This window comes from Doryrhamphus excisus, chromosome 4 (assembly GCF_030265055.1).
Source record: "Doryrhamphus excisus isolate RoL2022-K1 chromosome 4, RoL_Dexc_1.0, whole genome shotgun sequence".
Lineage (NCBI taxonomy): Eukaryota > Metazoa > Chordata > Actinopteri > Syngnathiformes > Syngnathidae > Doryrhamphus > Doryrhamphus excisus.
The window spans coordinates 3,092,501-3,109,863 of record NC_080469.1 but is presented as its reverse complement, the minus strand read 5'-3'; the positions used below and the strand labels follow the sequence as shown (position 1 = coordinate 3,109,863).

Below are 17,363 nucleotides of genomic sequence, written 5' to 3'. Positions count from 1 at the left end.
GCATTTGAATACATCTCACCATCAAAACAGCAGATTATGAATCCACACTGTTATACTTTTGAAAAGCAAAAAATAAACATAGTTTTGCAATCCTCCAATCGCATCGCTCCTTGGTTTAAGGTCCGGTAACAGCCAATCAGATTCGTTGTCTTTTTCCGGTCTACCTAACATGGCTAACTAGCTCAAGTAGCACTGGTAGCAACTTGGAAAAGACATCAAGCTTTGTAAATTTCGGCAGTATTATCGTATCCGACTACTGTTCTGTGTTCCATCGGGGTGTTTATTGGACTGTCCGGGCTTTGTACAACAAGAAAGGGGATTTGGGAGGGTAACACTTTGGTGAGTATTGCCACGCTTTAGCTGTTTTGTCGACTTTAAAGATTGTTGTTTTTGTGTGAGAGCTTCGCTATCCAACGGGATCCAACGCGTAGTTAGTTCTTGATGCTAATAAGATTTTTGGTTCCGGTTTTGATTTTTATCAGAAGTAGAAAAATAACAATAACAAGAATACTAACATTTAACGGCTCGTCTGAATTTAAAAAAAAAACTAAGACTACTTAAATTATATGTTTAAAGGGGTGCCCTTAACATTAAATAAACGCCCTGCTTCAGGTAATAGCAGGCAGGATAAGCGGACTGTTGTTTGTGTGTTGTGGTTGACAACAAAAGGATTTTTGATTACAAGCTGGAAGCTAGCCTTCAGTCCTGCTACCATTAGCCCACCTAGCTAGGCGCCAGTCTTCACATAAATCGACTCACCGTTACGTACATGTTAATTCATTTTTTATTTCGCTACATGGATTTGCTGTTAAATAATTTAACCTTTCATGCTCAACAAGCTTATGAATGTTGTCTGAATTGACTCAAGCCCACGTCCACCCCCAGCCCAGGTAGATGGCTAGCTGTCGGCCTTTCAAAGCCAGTTACTGTAGGCACTCGCTTTCACACATGACACTCATTGTACACTTATTTATGTTATCATTGTTAGGGTTAATGATCATCTGTGTTTTATAGCTTGTCTGAATTGAGATAATTAAGACACACTCCAGTCAGCTAACTTTGTAGTCCGCCAAACTTACCAAGTGTATGCTAGTTGTCTTGCAGCATTTAGACAAGCTAACTTTTAAGTGGTTTGGTTTACTATACAAACTTGTGCAATTCAACATGTCTGGTAAGGACTAGTAAGAAGCAGGGTTTATTTAGTACTCCCTCTTCTCCATATCTATTACTAATAATTAATTAACATATATGTTTATCATGTCGACACTGACCATAATACCGTTTTGTCATTGAAAAGTGTGTTGTTTGTAGGGAGGACAAAAAACTAGACAATGTGTAAAGTGTTTTCCACAGGACTGCAATCTATTTGTGGTGGTCTGATTTTGGATAATTGGAAATGATGCTTGTGCGACAAAGTCACAAATACTTATTTTCCACTGAATCAAACTTTTTGGTCTTTGTACTTGATGAAGTTTGTGGCCAGGATGGAACCATATTGCCTGTGAACTGACTCTGACGCTAGTTTATTTTTCCATTGGTTTGAGGATCCATGTCATTACATCACAGGGTTCCCTCCGATCATGAAATTTCAAGTGTTGACCATTTTTTTTGTCAAAACATGTAAATATATAAATATGAAAGGTGCAAATATGTCAAGATGAAGGTGCAAAAGGCAAAACGTTTTAACATAAAATTGCACATTGCAGGGCTCTGGTTGTTACTTCGAACTTGGTTCATTCGACCATTGCAAGCTAACGTGCTAAAGTTAACAGATTAAACAAATACAACTTGATGGACTCCAGGCATGTCTGACTTGTGTCTGAGTCGTCTGTTGTGATGGCCTCCAGGGTTTTGGTGGAGTTTGGAGAAATACAACATTGTGGTATTAAACACAGCAGCAGCACCGGCAAGCTTGCATGCCGATGTCTGTGGCCCGAAACTTGGTTGAATTCGTCAAAATAAGACATTACTACGATCACTGACACTTCTGCTGAGGTCTTTCCTCTGGGGTCTGTAGTCTCTCTAATTTCTGAAGTTTATTTGTTCGAAGACTGAAACAAAAAAAAAACAGCTACAGCCATCTTGCTTCTTGATGCATTCAGGATCGGCAGGGTTTGTTTCAAATTTCTTCTGCACTTCTTCGACAAGACTCATTGAGTTTTCTATTGTTAGAGTTGCAATGTAATGTAATAAAGATGGAAGTAATGAGTGGACTTTTTGTTCGTTGAATCCAAAAAATACCCCTTTTGTTTGAACCAATTGTATAACCACAACAATGGAATAGCAAAGCTCTGAGAACCAGCTCCAAAAAAATCTCCAAACTAGTCCACAGCGGAAAAATGGGTATAAGTTGGCAACACCGATCCGTCCTGCTGTATCTTCTTCCATTCTGGCACACCATCGGATGTGTTAAGAGGCAGTTGCGATATCGTCTATTATACAAAGTTGGAACAACTATTTCCATCCACAGACCATCTCATAATTCAGGGGTGTGTCGGTTCAACATTGATATCGGATATCAGTTTGATATCGAGAGAAAAAACAGTATCGGATTATATCGGCCTACATGTAAAATCTCACATATTGAGACGCCGATACAAGCAAATCATTCCAGAGTCGGTTCCAGCACTTTTATTCAGCATGCAGAACCCCATGTGGCACTATTTTATGTTCAAGTCCAAAGAAAACATTGCACACAATAGCGACACATCCATTTTTTATGTCGCTTATTCTCATTAGGTTGCGGGGGGTATGCTGGAGCCTAACCCAGCTTACTTTGGAGGAGAAGCGGCGTACACCCTGGAGTGGTGGCCAATCGCAGGGCACAGAACCGGGGAAGTTTAATACAGCCAACCTCATCTTTTTCAGGGCTCTACATTAAAAACAAAAATTACTTGCCCACGGGGGAATCCTTAAGGTGAGAACTACTTAACCGAACTTGCCCCATGTAAAATGAAAAGACCGCCATAATGATATCATCTAATTTTTGTGGCATTACATGAGAATCTCAAAGATGAAATGATTATGATTTCTTGTGGTTGTTTTGAATAGAAACATTTGTGTACTAGTGAAGTGTTTTTAATCCAGAAAAAAAATGCTCAAAGGTCAAACAATAATTAATAAAATACTTGTTTAGGAGGCACAGTTTCATCACTTTTTGCTGTTTTCCTTCAGAAGTTGTTGAAGAATTAGACCATGTTGGCAGGGACGCCATGGTAGATGTTTTCGTAGTCAAACCATCGCTGATTGGTTGATCGCGAACAAGAACGTTGTGGGTAAAACGCAGACTGTGGACTAAGGACCGTGGTCTAAATAAACGATTCTGATTGGTCCATTTCCAGATTTGCAAGGATTGGTTTGCAAATTACCACCGGAATTACGCAGTCCGTGTTTTACCAACACTCAACAAGAACCACTTTTAAAAAAAACTCTTGGCAGTACGGCATGCTAAAGTGCACTTGCCCGACGGGAATATTAATGATTGGATTTACTTGCCCCAATTTTGTTTTAACTTGCCCCGGGCCATCGGTACAACGTTATTGTCGAGCCCTGAAGAACGTTGTGGGTAAAACGCAGACTGTGGACTAAGGACCGCGGTCTAAATAAACGATTCTGATTGGTCCATTTCAAGATTTGCGAGGATTGGTTTGCAAATTACCACCGGAATTACGTAGTCCGTGTTTTACCAACACCCAACAAGTACCGCTTTTAAAAAAACGCTTCGCAGTATGGCATTCCAAAGTGCACTTGCCCGACGGGAATATCACTGATTGGATTTACTTGCCCCAATTTTGTTTTAACTTGCCCCGGGCCATCGGTACATCGTTATTGTCGAGCCCTGTTTTTAAAGAAGGATTTTTGCAACACTATGGCTCCTGGAAATATCCACTACTGTTTCACACATTGGCAAAGCATTAGAAATGCCAAGACGGGAAAAGTCATTGGATATAACAGAAAAAATGCCATATCTTGTCGGGATAGCCTTGCGACTTTATGCCTAGCCCCCACAACACTGGTGATAAAACTATACCACATGTGCAGAAATAAATACATGGGGCAGTTTTCCCTCGTACCTATTGTTGCTGACCAATGCTCTATTTGAGTATTATCACATACTACAGTATTAATTGGCCCTGTACCCTAGAAACCGCCCATGAATGATACGGGAAAAGGCCGAAATGATACTGTGTCAAAGCCCAGGGTAGTGATACTGATAAAATATAGACTTTAACCATGTCCAGTATCAGCCCCCGTAGCTGTCCACTCAGAGCACGCTGCTCTGGTATTGTGCCTGTGAAACAATCAATCAGAGAACAGCACACGAGTGCTTAGTGCCTAGTGCTTCTCCAGTCACCAAAAAACCCAAACTTGATTAATGGAACTTTAATGGAACCTCGACATTCGGTCTTGGGCTGATACTGACACTTGGGGGCATGATACCTGGCCTGATACCAGACAAACCATGTGATAACCTATAAATATCACTTAATTAACTTTTTCCAACAGTTCACGCTTGTGCTGATATCAGCTAGATATGGACTGATATTCAAGGCTACAGTATCAGAAGTGAAAAAGTTGTATCAGGACATCTTGATTATGTTTAATGCTGCCACAAGTAAATGAATTGTATGGTGTAGTAATGGATAGTTTATATAGGGATTGATTTCATATCGTTTGTTATTCTTTTGTAAAAGCAGTTATTTCATAAATTGCACTCAAAAAGATTTACTTCCTAATGGTGTATATGTCTCTTTTGTGTTCTACGTCCTCAGACTCTGCTTCCTCCCCCTGCCGTGAAGCCACTTCTTGCGCACGTGTTGGGAGACGGCCCATCTCGAGTCCCCTGGAGACTTCTGGTTTGCCCAGCCAAGATGTCCTCCATATTGCCGTTTACTCCACCGGTGGTGAAGAGGCTTTTGGGCTGGAAGAAGTCGACCAACGGACCAGGTGGAGCCGGCGGGGGGGAACAGAACGGCCAGGAGGAGAAGTGGTGCGAGAAGGCCGTGAAGAGCTTAGTGAAGAAGCTGAAGAAGACGGGGCAGCTCGATGAGCTAGAGAAAGCCATCACCACACAGAACTGTAACACCAAGTGTGTCACCATCCCCAGGTAACATTTTCTGCATTCCTTACAAAACCCAATACAATGTAACCCTGGTTTTCTCATGGGTTACGTTTTGGGAACCCGCAGCAAACTGTGAAAAAAAAAAAAATGCAAGTAATTGATACTCATATATGTATTTTTGACGTGTTTCCCCCTCGCCGAACCCTTTTGCTTGCTTGACGTTGTTTGTTTTCCTCTGATTTCAGATCAACATTTGCAATAAAAGTGTCTAATTATTTCATTAGATTAGTGCTGCAACGATTATTGGAATAATTTGAGTACCTCAATAATATAAAGTATTGGATTTTCTTCTTTGAGGAATCACTTGCATCACTTATGTGTACCGCGTATACAAAGGACGCAAAGGACAAAGAAACAAGCGCATGTTTGAAGACGCAGGAAGATCAAAGAGCCTGGAGAAGGCGACAAGACAATGACAGAGACGGAAAACAAAATGTTTTTAAAAAAACCCAAAACAACAACAGAAAATGTGGCTAAAGTTGAACTGATGTGTATCTGTGGTACTCGCATACCACAATAGCAGCCGTCTGCAGCAACAATGAAAGCAAGCACTGGTTGCTGCTATGGCTGACGGATAAAACAACTCTGCGATAAGATGCACAACCTTTTATGTTGTGTGGAAAAATTACTTGTTTGATTGCGCTGATCATGCCATTCATTCCATTCTGGAAATGTATTTACTTGTTTGTTAACTTAATAACTTAAATGACTAGTGGTGCCATTGGCTTAAATCTTTATTTTGTTACCTTGATTTTGGCCAAAAAAAAAAAAAAAAAAAAAAAATATATATATATATATATATATATATATATTTTTTTTTTTTTTTTTTTGCCGTGTTAATACATTGCCCCCCCCCCCAAAAATACATACATTTTTTAGGGGGGGGGGGGCAATGTACGGCAAAAAAAAAAAAAAAAAAAATATATATATATATATATATATATAGATAGATATTAATCTGTTTATTGTATCTTTTAATGGTTGTTGCTAAACTCAACACTAGTAGTAGAATACGCACTGTGTATAATGGATGCTACGTGTTCTGTTTGAAATGCTCTTGGCTCAAGAAACAGAAATATGAGCAAATTCTGTAATGATCGTTGCCATATTGAGCTGAAATATTCTAAAATTTGTTTTACGGGTAAAGTTTTTGACAATATGAAATATTTTTGCCTTTACAGGTGTATATTTTCACAGCTTGTTTTTGCACCCAAAACGAGTATTCATTTGTTTCCTTTTGTCCAAAAAAAGCCTTTCCTACAGCAACTTAGATAAAAGCTGTGTAGTCTGTTTTAAGTTGTTTTTGTTCTTGAGTTCTTTTGTTCTCTTTAAGTTGTTATGTTCTTCCAATTACCCCTTTTCCAAAACATTTATAATATACCATTTCATTTAATCTTTCTATTAGCTAAAAAATTGGGGCAGGACCTCATTCCCAATCCGGAGGGAGCACTCCACCCTTTTCCGACTATGGCCTATGGCCTCTGATTTGGAGGTCTGAGTCCCATCCCAGAAGCTTCACACTCAGATGCAAATCGCCCAAGTCAACACCGAAGGTCGCAGCCCGAAGAGGCCATCAGAACCACATCAGATCCTAAGACCCCTGAACCGGCAAACTCCACATAGAGGGATGCCCCATGGATATCCAAACCCAGATCTCCTGACTGCGTGGCCAACATGACTAGGCCACTGTAGTAACATTATGATAAAAGAAAAAAAAAAGTGTCCCATTGCATAATTCAGAGAGCATACAATACAGTGCAATGAAATCACTGAAGAAAATGTTGTTAAAAGGGGGCGAGAGATGTTTCACGTGTAAGCCAGCCAACCTTGATGATCAGACTCATGTTTAGTGGGAACAATGTCCCATTCCTTGCTGATAGGTTGGCATCACTCAGATGTTTGCATGTCTCTAGATAATGTTAGTTATCGCCTGAGAATTCTTCAAGGTCTTGCCGTGTTAATACATTGGCAACCTAAAACCGAATGAGTTTCGCTTATGTATGTGTGCCCTGCGTACAAACCAGAATGCAAGATACTGTATGTTTGTAGCACCTCGCCGTCCACGGTTTCACATATCTAATAATAGATGACAAGTGATTTTTTTGTAATGTCTGCTTTTTGATTTGCATCTTCTGTTTTTTGGTGCACAGCAACTGCTCAGAAATATGGGGTCTGAGTACACCAAACACTATTGAACAGTGGGATTCATCAGGCCTTTACAGCTATTCGGACCAAACTAGGTGACTATTGACAACTTTTACATTATGTTTGTATACATCATCTTCATCAATGCTTCTCTCCCCATTGTGGGTCCTTCTGCTCCCTTCCCTAAGATCCCTTGACGGCCGCATGCAGGTCTCCCACAGGAAGGGGCTCCCCCATGTTATCTACTGCCGTTTGTGGCGGTGGCCGGATCTTCACAGCCACCATGAACTTCGTGCTATCGAGGCCTGCGAGTTTGCCTTTCACCTCAAGAAGGATGAGGTCTGCATCAACCCCTACCATTATCAAAGGGTGGAGACCCCAGGTGAGATGGCTCTGTGGAGCTTCTATTTTTGTACATTACTGTGTTTATTCCCATTGATTATATTCACCATGGTATCTATAGAGTAGTGGATGTTATTTATAAGTTATAAGTACATTACATTTTCCCCAAACACAGCTTTTTAGTCAAAATATATACATGTTTTTATTCTCTAATAATAGTGAACAATGGCAATTGAAGAGAGAAGGGGTGAGTTCTGGAACTGAATTTAATCCTATAATTACAATTAATCATTTTATTGCGAATGTTAATTCAAAAGCAAGTTTAATGTAAACATCAAGTGAAAAAGTCGAGCGAAAATGGTGTTCTACCCACACACAAGAAAATCGTTCAGAGCCTTAAAAACTATAAAAAAAAAAAGGCCCTGTGTAATACCAGAACGGCTTACTACTCATCTTTAACCGAACAAAACAAAAAGAACTACAAATTCCTCCATTAACTTCCACTGTAATGCAGATGACACACAGTACTAACTGGACAGTACACTGTTAGTACACTGTACTAACCAAACTACTCGTCTGTCCAAATTGAAACTTTTTACTATTAAACTTGTATAAGACCGAAATCATAGTCCTATCTATCTGAACCCAACCAGTCGAGACAGACGGCCGCCCCACAGAGCTTGGGTTCTGTCCGAGGTTTCTTCCCCAGAGGGAGTTTTTCCCTCGCCTCCATCGCCAAGTGCTTGCTCATGTGGGGTTTCAGTTGGTTCTCTGTTTTCCATTTATGAATCTGACCGCCATGTGTAAAGTGCCAAGAAATAACTGTTGGCACAATATAAATAAATTTTATTTATGGCCATGTCGATTACGTTAAGTTTTGTGGTCTCAGAACATGACCCTTTGTGAAAATTGGGCATCAACTATACAGCGTTCCCTTCCTTTGCGATTAAAGTATACTTTTTTTTTTTTTTTTTAAGCCGAAGTAGATAAGTAGTTAATTTCTTCCCAACTTTCTTATGTCCCAGTTCTGCCTCCAGTGCTTGTGCCAAGACACTCAGAAATTCTAACAGAGCTGCCACCTCTGGATGACTACACTCATTCCATACCTGAGAACACAAACTTTCCTGCAGGAATCGATCCTCCGAATAACTACATACCAGGTGAGGTTCTCAGCGCATCATAGTACTTGGTTGAACCAGAGAAAAACATTTACGTTTTGCCCTGTCAATATACATTTACAATTCTTCATTACATTTAAATATATTGAAATTGATGAGCAAAAGTATGAATTTTCATTAATTAATTACAGTCATTTTTAAAACTTATGTTCAAAGACAGCTGGGATAGCCTCCAGCACGCTTGTGACCCTTATGAGGATAAGTGGTAGAAAATGAATGAATGAAAGTGCTGTGATTTGACTGGTTCATGTCCTTGAGTTTTTGGTGGAAAACACTGAATTGGTCATTGATTGGCTCTCATGATTTTATTTTTTTTAACTTGTTTAGCGTAAGCTTCCATCGGAGTTGGTAGGGCAAGGCAAGTATCGCAGAGTCTATGCAAATGGAGGAGCATGGAATGGAATGGCCTTTATTGTCATTATACAAGATGTACAACGAAATTGGAGAGCTTCTCTTTTCAGTGCAGTAGTCAAGTTTAAAAAACAAAAAAGTATATAAAGTAGAGTAAAAAGACAATTTAACAAGATATATACAAGATGTATACAAGATATCCAAAATATACACATACGATTGCATAGGAGCATATGCAGGAGCGGATATATTAATTTTAGTGCGATGATCAATGGGTCATAGTGCAAAATAATGACTGGTGTGTACAGATGAGTAAAGTTACATATGAGTGTATTGTAATGGGTTGTAAAATAAATAAATATGATTGACGTAGTAACAGAGGCAGTGATGGAAATATTGCACATTTACATTATGCTAATGTAGCATGTAGGCGTTGTCATCTAATGAATTAATTTTTTTTTTTTTTTTTTTTTTTACATATCAAATTCGACCTGAGCATTAGGACTGCATCCGTTCAAGTCTGTTAAAAAGAATAAATTATTTTATAAAACCGTTTATTTTTATTTTTTTTTCAATATTTTGATCTGCAACAATAGTGTCATGATTTTAAATGAGCTTATCTTAAGGCGAGCAGTTTCTTTTTTTTTTTTTATGGTGAGGTTAAAATGAACTAAAATGATTAATTACAGGTCTTCTTTTTATATCTTGCCATCATTAGTTATATTAAACCCTAGCTATTTAAAATGTAATTTAATTGTTCTCTCGTCAATTGCACAGAAACTCCTCCACCAGGCTACATCAGTGAGGATGGGGAGGCCAGCGATCAACAGATGAATCAAAGCATGGATACAGGTAACCTTTTGCTTGGAGGAGATCCGTTATGCACTGAAACGTACAATACCATTGAACGCAACTTGCTTTGTTGTTTTCATGAACTGTTTCACTTTCATTTCATTGGAACAAAGTAAATAGGACCAATCTGGTATTTTGTTTTTTGGTAAAATGTGTTTTAGTTTGAATTTTTAGTTTAATTTTAATTTTGTAATAATTCACTGAATTTCACAACATTTTACTCAACTAAAAAGTACAGCAAATTTGGTCAACCATCAGTTCCTACCTGCATAGTATCTCAATAATAAAATATTACCAGAAGTAGACTTGATCTCAATGGATATATCAATACGTCAGATCACCCGTTAAAATGGTAATTTCACCACCCACACCCACAAATCCGCCGTCTTCCTCAATAAACGAGAACGAACCATGCCTTGCTAATTAACAAATATACAATGTGCCACAATTAATTTCCTTTTTTGTTGATCATCTGGCTTCAAAAGCCATACATTGTAGTTATGAGTAGCGCAACAAATCATTGAACTTGTGATTATTGGAATATACAATTAATAAACAACCATTTTGGTATTTCAGTACAGTAGTCTTTTTTTTTTTCATTTTGAAACGTAAATGTCCTCTCATTTGAACCTCAAAAATGTGATTAAAAAATATATATATATATATATCTCACTAACTGTTGGTGTTTGGTTCATATTGATTTGGTCTGTCATCTGATTAAGCTTCAGATTTATCGACCTGGAAAATAATTGTTAGTTTCAGCCATATGTATGAGCATTAATTGCGAAACAACAAATGTGAAATAATGGCTAAAACTTACTCATGCTTTTATTTATTATACTATAGTATTTGATATTGTCCCTTGTGTGGAACTCAGGGTTTGGTTTCTTGTCTTGTCCCAGGTTCTCCAGCAGAGCTGTCTCCCAGCACTCTCTCACCTGTCAATCACAGCATGGGTAACAAGAAGCTCCGCCTCAATTGATATTGCGTCAAGGTCTTTGCATCATGTAAACACTTTCTAATTAGTCGCACTACTCTCTCTCTCTCTCTCTCTTTAGACCTGCAACCCGTCACTTACTCAGAACCAGCCTTTTGGTGCTCGATAGCTTACTACGAGCTCAACCAACGCGTAGGGGAGACGTTCCACGCCTCGCAGCCTTCTTTGACGGTTGACGGATTCACAGACCCATCGAACTCTGAGCGATTCTGCTTGGGCCTGCTTTCTAATGTTAACAGGAATGCCACTGTGGAGATGACTCGAAGGCATATAGGTAAGTTACAGCGTCAGACACAAAAATTGCGACCACCAAAAAATACTGTCAGGAAATATAGGAGTATAACTGCACATGTTTTTGGAATCAGATTTTTTTTCCCCAAAATATGCATATTAAAGTAAACTAATTTTCAGGCCTAAAATGGCTAAATGAACAGAAATACAAATATAAGGCATTCAGAAGACTCATTCAAAGACATTGTGATGCTGGTATTCTACACTGGTTACTAGGTGTCAGTAATATTACTGTAGTGTTTGGTGAGTCACACAAGCACCAGATGTGATCACCAAAACAACAGGCTTTTATTGCAGGGATACTGTTGCAGCTACAAGCCTCAGCAAGCTAAAACTCAACCCCAGTGTTCTGACGTACACTTTTGGTGCAACGTAGACACATTATCAGTGTTGTATTCTGGGTTCACTGGGTGTTTCAGGTCTCACAACAGACACCCTCGCCCAGGTGACCCAGCCGGGTTGATCAGTCCCGGCTTGTGTCTAGACCAGGGGTCTCAAACTCAATTTACCTGGGGGCCATTGGAGCTAGGGTCTGGACAAGGCTGGGCCGCATCAGGTTTTCCAAAAAAAAAAAAACGCATTTATTAAAAACAGAAAAATATACAAACTTTTTCAGTGCTTTGGTTCCGATTTTCTACAATAAAAGCTCTGATAAAACATTCCACTGTTCTCAAATATCTTAATTTTTATTTTTCTGCACAAAATAAGATGAAAAATAAACAAATCAAGAATAAAGAAAATTAATCAATCAGTAATAAATACATATAATAATAATAATAATAATAATAAAACGGCAAATAATAAAAACTTAAGAAACCACATATAGTTGGTGGGTAGACAAATTATTTTTTTCAGATTAAAATGAACAAAGCATTATTAGAGCCCTGTAGACATGACAAAACACGACTATAGTCACATTTATACTCTTTTTATTTACAACATATTGCGCAACTGCAGGGTCTTGAGACACATGCTAACTCGCAAACTAGAGAGCTAGCGACCTAAACGGTAGCCTTCAAGTTATTTCCTTTAAACTTAAATAGCCAAAAACTTACCACTTCCACACGGATAGGGAGGATAACTATTAACAGTTATTTAACCTTTAACATGAACATTAATCAAACGTAATAATTTTTTCTGGGTACATGATACTATACAGCATCCATATCAAACTTGCGCGGGCCGCACTAACATTAAACTTTCATATCAAGGCGGGGGCCTCAAGCTAGTGGCCACATTTGAGACCCTTGGTCTAGACTGATCAAGCCCAAGGTTGTTTCACTTTTTCCATTCAGCTCCCCTAGCATCGAAACACACTTAAAATACCACATACAAGCACTAGTCTTATTTATTAGTCTCGTCTTAAATGGCTTGGTGTATTTTTCTGATCATTATATCGGGTAACATGAGTGTAAAGTTGACTATAGGGGTGTTATTTAATGTCCGCAGGGCTCTAATAATGTTAGAAACCATATTTAGACGGTCGCAAACAGGTTTTCTATGCTGTAAAACTGTAAAACTGTAAAACTGTAAAATATTGCATTTATCAATAAGGGATCCCTTTTGGTGGAAATTAACTCATCACAGTTGGGTGTGGAACCAATAAAGATAAAAAAAGATTACTGTGTATGAAAATGGCATTTTGTTGTGTTCTGTGCACACAGGAAGGGGAGTTAGACTGTACTACATAGGTGGGGAAGTGTTTGCCGAGTGTCTGAGTGATAGCGCCATCTTTGTCCAGAGTCCAAACTGCAATCAACGGTATGGATGGCATCCAGCAACAGTGTGTAAAATTCCACCAGGTAACTTGCTGAAGCTTTCAGGTTTTTTTTGTGTGTGTATTTTCCATAATATCCACAGTGACTCTACAGAAGTCTGTATCGTTAATAACAAAGTCTAAGAAAGTAATTCCAAATCATTTTTGCAATTTAATTCGAAGTGACTAGGGAGTTCACGGGTTGGAAAATCAAGCCTTTAGTAAAGGTTAACTTTTTTTCTCCCTCATGTCAAACGCCTACACATCAACCACTTTCATGTGTGTATTTTTACCTCCCCAGGCTGTAATTTAAAAATCTTCAACAATCAAGAGTTTGCAGCATTGCTGGCTCAGTCTGTCAACCAGGGCTTTGAGGCTGTGTACCAACTCACTAGGATGTGCACTATACGCATGAGCTTTGTCAAGGGCTGGGGAGCAGAGTACAGGTGAGCTTCATTCTATTACCTCAGACATAAATCAATACAGGTGGTCCTTGGTTTACGGCGAAACATTGTTACGAGTAGGGATCGACCGATATGTTTTTTTGGGGGACGATACCGTTTTTTTTCCATCACCCTCAGCCGATGGCCGATTTTGCTTGGACCGATATTTGTGGCCGATACTGCTTTTGATCCCTCAATTTACATGAAAAAATTACCATGATAACAAATATTGCAGGTCTCATGTTTAAACAAATATTTATTCAAATGTAGGATTTAAACGGCATTATCACATACTACAGTATTAATTGGCCCTGTACCCTAGAAACCGCCCATGAATGATAACGGGAAAAGGCCGAAATGATACTGTGTCAAAGCCCAGGGCAGTGATACTGATAAAATATAGAGTTTAACCATGTCCAGTATCAGCCCCCGTAGCTGTCCACTCAGAGCGCGCTGCTCTGGTATCGTGAAACCATGAAACAACCAATCAGAGAACAGCGCACGAGCGTGAACACACAGCGGTTGTTTTGCTGCCGTGTCTGTGATTTTCTGGAAACAAAATGGTCTTTTAATTAAATAGTACGTGATAATAAGATCATCACATGGTTTGTCTGGTATCAGGCCAGGTATCATGCCCTCAAGTGTTCGGTTTCGGGCTGATACTGGCACGCCATGTGATAACCTATAATGGTCATTTTTTCATGTAAATTGAGGGATCAAAAGCAGTATCGGCCCAAGCAAAATCAGCCATCGGCGAAGGGTGAAAATCGGTATCGGCATCGGCCCCAAAAAAACATATCGGTCGATCCCTAGTTACGAGCATTGAACATTGGTCATTTCAAAGTTCAAATACGAGACTAGCACACCTAATTACCTTCATTCATTTTCTACCGCTTTTTCCTCACGAGGGTCGCGGGGGGTGCTGGAGCCTATCCCAGCTGTCTTCGGGCGAGAGGCGGGGTACACCCTGGACTGGTGGCCAGCCAATCACAGGGCACATATAGACAAACAACCATTCACACTCACATTCATACCTATGGACAATTTGGAGTCGCCAATTAACCTAGCATGTTTTTGGAATGTGGGAGGAAACCGGAGTACCCGGAGAAAACCCACGCATGCACGGGGAGAACATGGAAACTCCACACAGAGATAGCCGAGGGTGGAATCGAACCCTGGGCTGCAACAATTATTTGGTTAATTTGAGTTCCTCGTTTCGAGGAATCTCTTGTGTCACCAACACACGCAGAGAAAAAAAGAAGGAGATGGTGTTTGGAGATGTGGGAACATTTAGGAGGCTAGAAAAAGCGGCACGGGAAGGAAATCAAAATGTACAAAAAACAGACAGGAAATGTGGCTCACCGTGGCGTGTATACGGCAATAATGAAAATCCACACCTTTCACAATTGCTACTCATTGTATTTTATAATAATTTATTTACACATATAATATACTTCACGGGGCGGCACGATGGTCTAGGGGTTAGCGCGCAGACCTCACAGCTAGGAGACCAGGGTTCAATCCCACCCTCGGGCATCTCTGTGTGGAGTTTGCATGTTCTCCCCGTGCATGCGTGGGGTACTCCGGTTTCCTCCCACATTCCAAAAACATGCTAGGTTAATTAGCGACTCCAAATTGTCCATAGGTATGAATGTGAGTGTGAATGGTTGTTTGTCTATATGTGCCCTGTGATTGGCTGGCGACCAGTCCAGGGTGTACCCCGCCTTACGCCCGAAGACGGCTGGGATAGGCTCCAGCACCAACAGCACAACCCTCGTGAGGATAAACGGTAGAAAATGAATGAATGCATGAGTTCTCCTCCTATGTTGTGTGGAAGTGGTAACTTTTTGGCTTCTTATTTTCTTTCCCCACCCTCGGCCATCTCTGTGTGGAGTTTGCATGTTCTCCCCGTGCATGCGTGGGTTTTCTCCGGGTACTTCGGTTTCCTCCCACATTCCAAAAACATGCTAGGTTAATTAGCGACTCCAAATTGTCCATAGGTATGAATGTGAGTGTGAATGGTTGTTTGTCTATATGGCGACCAGTCCAGGGTGTACCCCGCCTTACGCCCGAAGACAGCTGGGATAGGCTCCAGCACCCCCCGCGACCCTTGTGAGGAAAAGCGGTAGAAAATGAATGAATGAATGAATATACTTCACAGTAGGAACAGAACTCGTTAGTAACCCGAGGACCATCTGTATGGAGATGTTAAAGTGGACACATCTTAAGCTTGTTGCAACTCTTTTAAAGACGACATACACCACATTTGCTAAACGGCCTTTATTTCACAGGAGGCAAACTGTCACAAGCACTCCATGCTGGATCGAGTTGCATTTAAACGGTCCTCTACAGTGGCTAGACAAGGTTCTGACTCAGATGGGTTCCCCGTCTGCACGCTGTTCCAGTATGTCCTAAACAACAAAGGAACCCCACCTTCCCAAAAAAAAAAAAAAAAGTCCAATATGGAGTCCTATCTTGGAAAACCCAGCAGAATGATTTTTCTGTTTATATATATGTCATAGTATTTGTGACTCTGTTCCATATACCTCTAAACGTATATAAATATATACACACACTCACGCGCGCACAGGCTCACCCTCACACAGAATTTTCAGTCGACAATTTGGCACTTTGTTAGTCATCTTTGTCATGCACCTTGTTAAATTCCCCCGCATCCGCATTTATTAATATTACACCATAGTGTGATACAAATGAAATGAAAAATACCAAAAAATATCAGAATATTTCTGAAGTGTTGTGGAACGGATTTTTTATTTTTTTTCCCTCCAGCACACACCCCGACTTGTTCTGAGCAATTAACGTTTTTTGTTTCTCTAAGAAACATGGCTCGTAAGGATTTGTGTCAGTTAGCTTGGTGGGACAACAAAAAAAAAAGTGGCAATTGTGGAATTGAACTTTTATAAAAATTTGATTAAATCCACCTCACTGTTTGCTAGGCTTGACCCTGTTTGTGTCGTTATAAGACATGCTACTTAACTGACAAATAGGATTGTTGGTTTAAAAAAATGTAAAAAAAAAAAAAAATCTCCCAAAACTCTAAACAAACTGAAAAGTCAGTATGTTTGTTAATTTTTTTTGTCATTATATGGCAGTATTTGTATCCATGATGAAGTCGATCTGCAGCCCGGTTTACAAACTGGGCTTGCAAGGGGCACTGGGCAGGAACCAGAGAGTATCAGCTTTTTTTTTTTTTTTTTTTTTTTTTTGCTTTATGACACAACACTGGGAGGCCTTGTACTCTCCTTGGGGGGAGGCATTGACATGTCTCCCCAGGATTCACAGACGGTATCCATCATTGGTTTTTAGCCTATGTCCCAGTTGTTTTGCTACTTTTTTTGTATTCCCATGTATTTTTATATATATATATATATACAGTAAAACTCGGATATATCGGAAATTCGCTCACAACGGACAGATAAAAAAAGAACCAATTTTTCTGTAATGCATTTCCAATAAAAATTCATTGCATATATCGGATTTTTTATAACGGATTTCGCCTATTTCGGACAAAATCTCCAGTCCCGTTCCAATGCATTTTCATTAAATTTCCCTCGCATATATCGGATGGACGCATCGTGACGCTCCGATTCGCCGAATCGTGACAGACGGCTATACGACGTCATTTGCAGCGTTGCCTGCGCGTCCAGGTACATTGGAAACATAGTCAAGGAAGTGCCTTTTTATAACGCATAAAATCCGATTTACGCATATACCGGATATAAATCCGATATATGCGTAAAACGGACATTTTCCAGTATACGCATATAACGGATTTCGCTTATATCGGACAAAACCAGTGGGAACAATTGAATCCGATATATCCGAGGTTTACTGTATATTTATAAATATACGTCAAACATTTCTG

General features: G+C 39.7%; 1 protein-coding gene across 1 annotated transcript in view; it reads left to right on the top strand.

The window, feature by feature from the left end:
• The first annotated feature begins 143 nt into the window (after positions 1–143).
• Positions 144–17,363, top strand: part of LOC131128621 (mothers against decapentaplegic homolog 2) — an 18,182-nt gene continuing 962 nt past the window's right edge. Inside the window, exons 1-11 of the mRNA XM_058071644.1 lie at positions 144–339; positions 4,773–5,107; positions 7,273–7,362; positions 7,456–7,649; positions 8,635–8,769; positions 9,916–9,990; positions 10,893–10,946; positions 11,049–11,261; positions 12,943–13,080; positions 13,336–13,480; positions 15,769–17,363. The exon at positions 15,769–17,363 is cut by the window's right edge and continues 962 nt beyond it. Coding sequence (XP_057927627.1) covers positions 4,872–5,107; positions 7,273–7,362; positions 7,456–7,649; positions 8,635–8,769; positions 9,916–9,990; positions 10,893–10,946; positions 11,049–11,261; positions 12,943–13,080; positions 13,336–13,480; positions 15,769–15,892 — 1,404 coding nt within the window. The 5' untranslated portion in view covers positions 144–339; positions 4,773–4,871 and the 3' untranslated portion in view covers positions 15,893–17,363. The remainder of the gene's footprint in view (positions 340–4,772; positions 5,108–7,272; positions 7,363–7,455; positions 7,650–8,634; positions 8,770–9,915; positions 9,991–10,892; positions 10,947–11,048; positions 11,262–12,942; positions 13,081–13,335; positions 13,481–15,768) is intronic.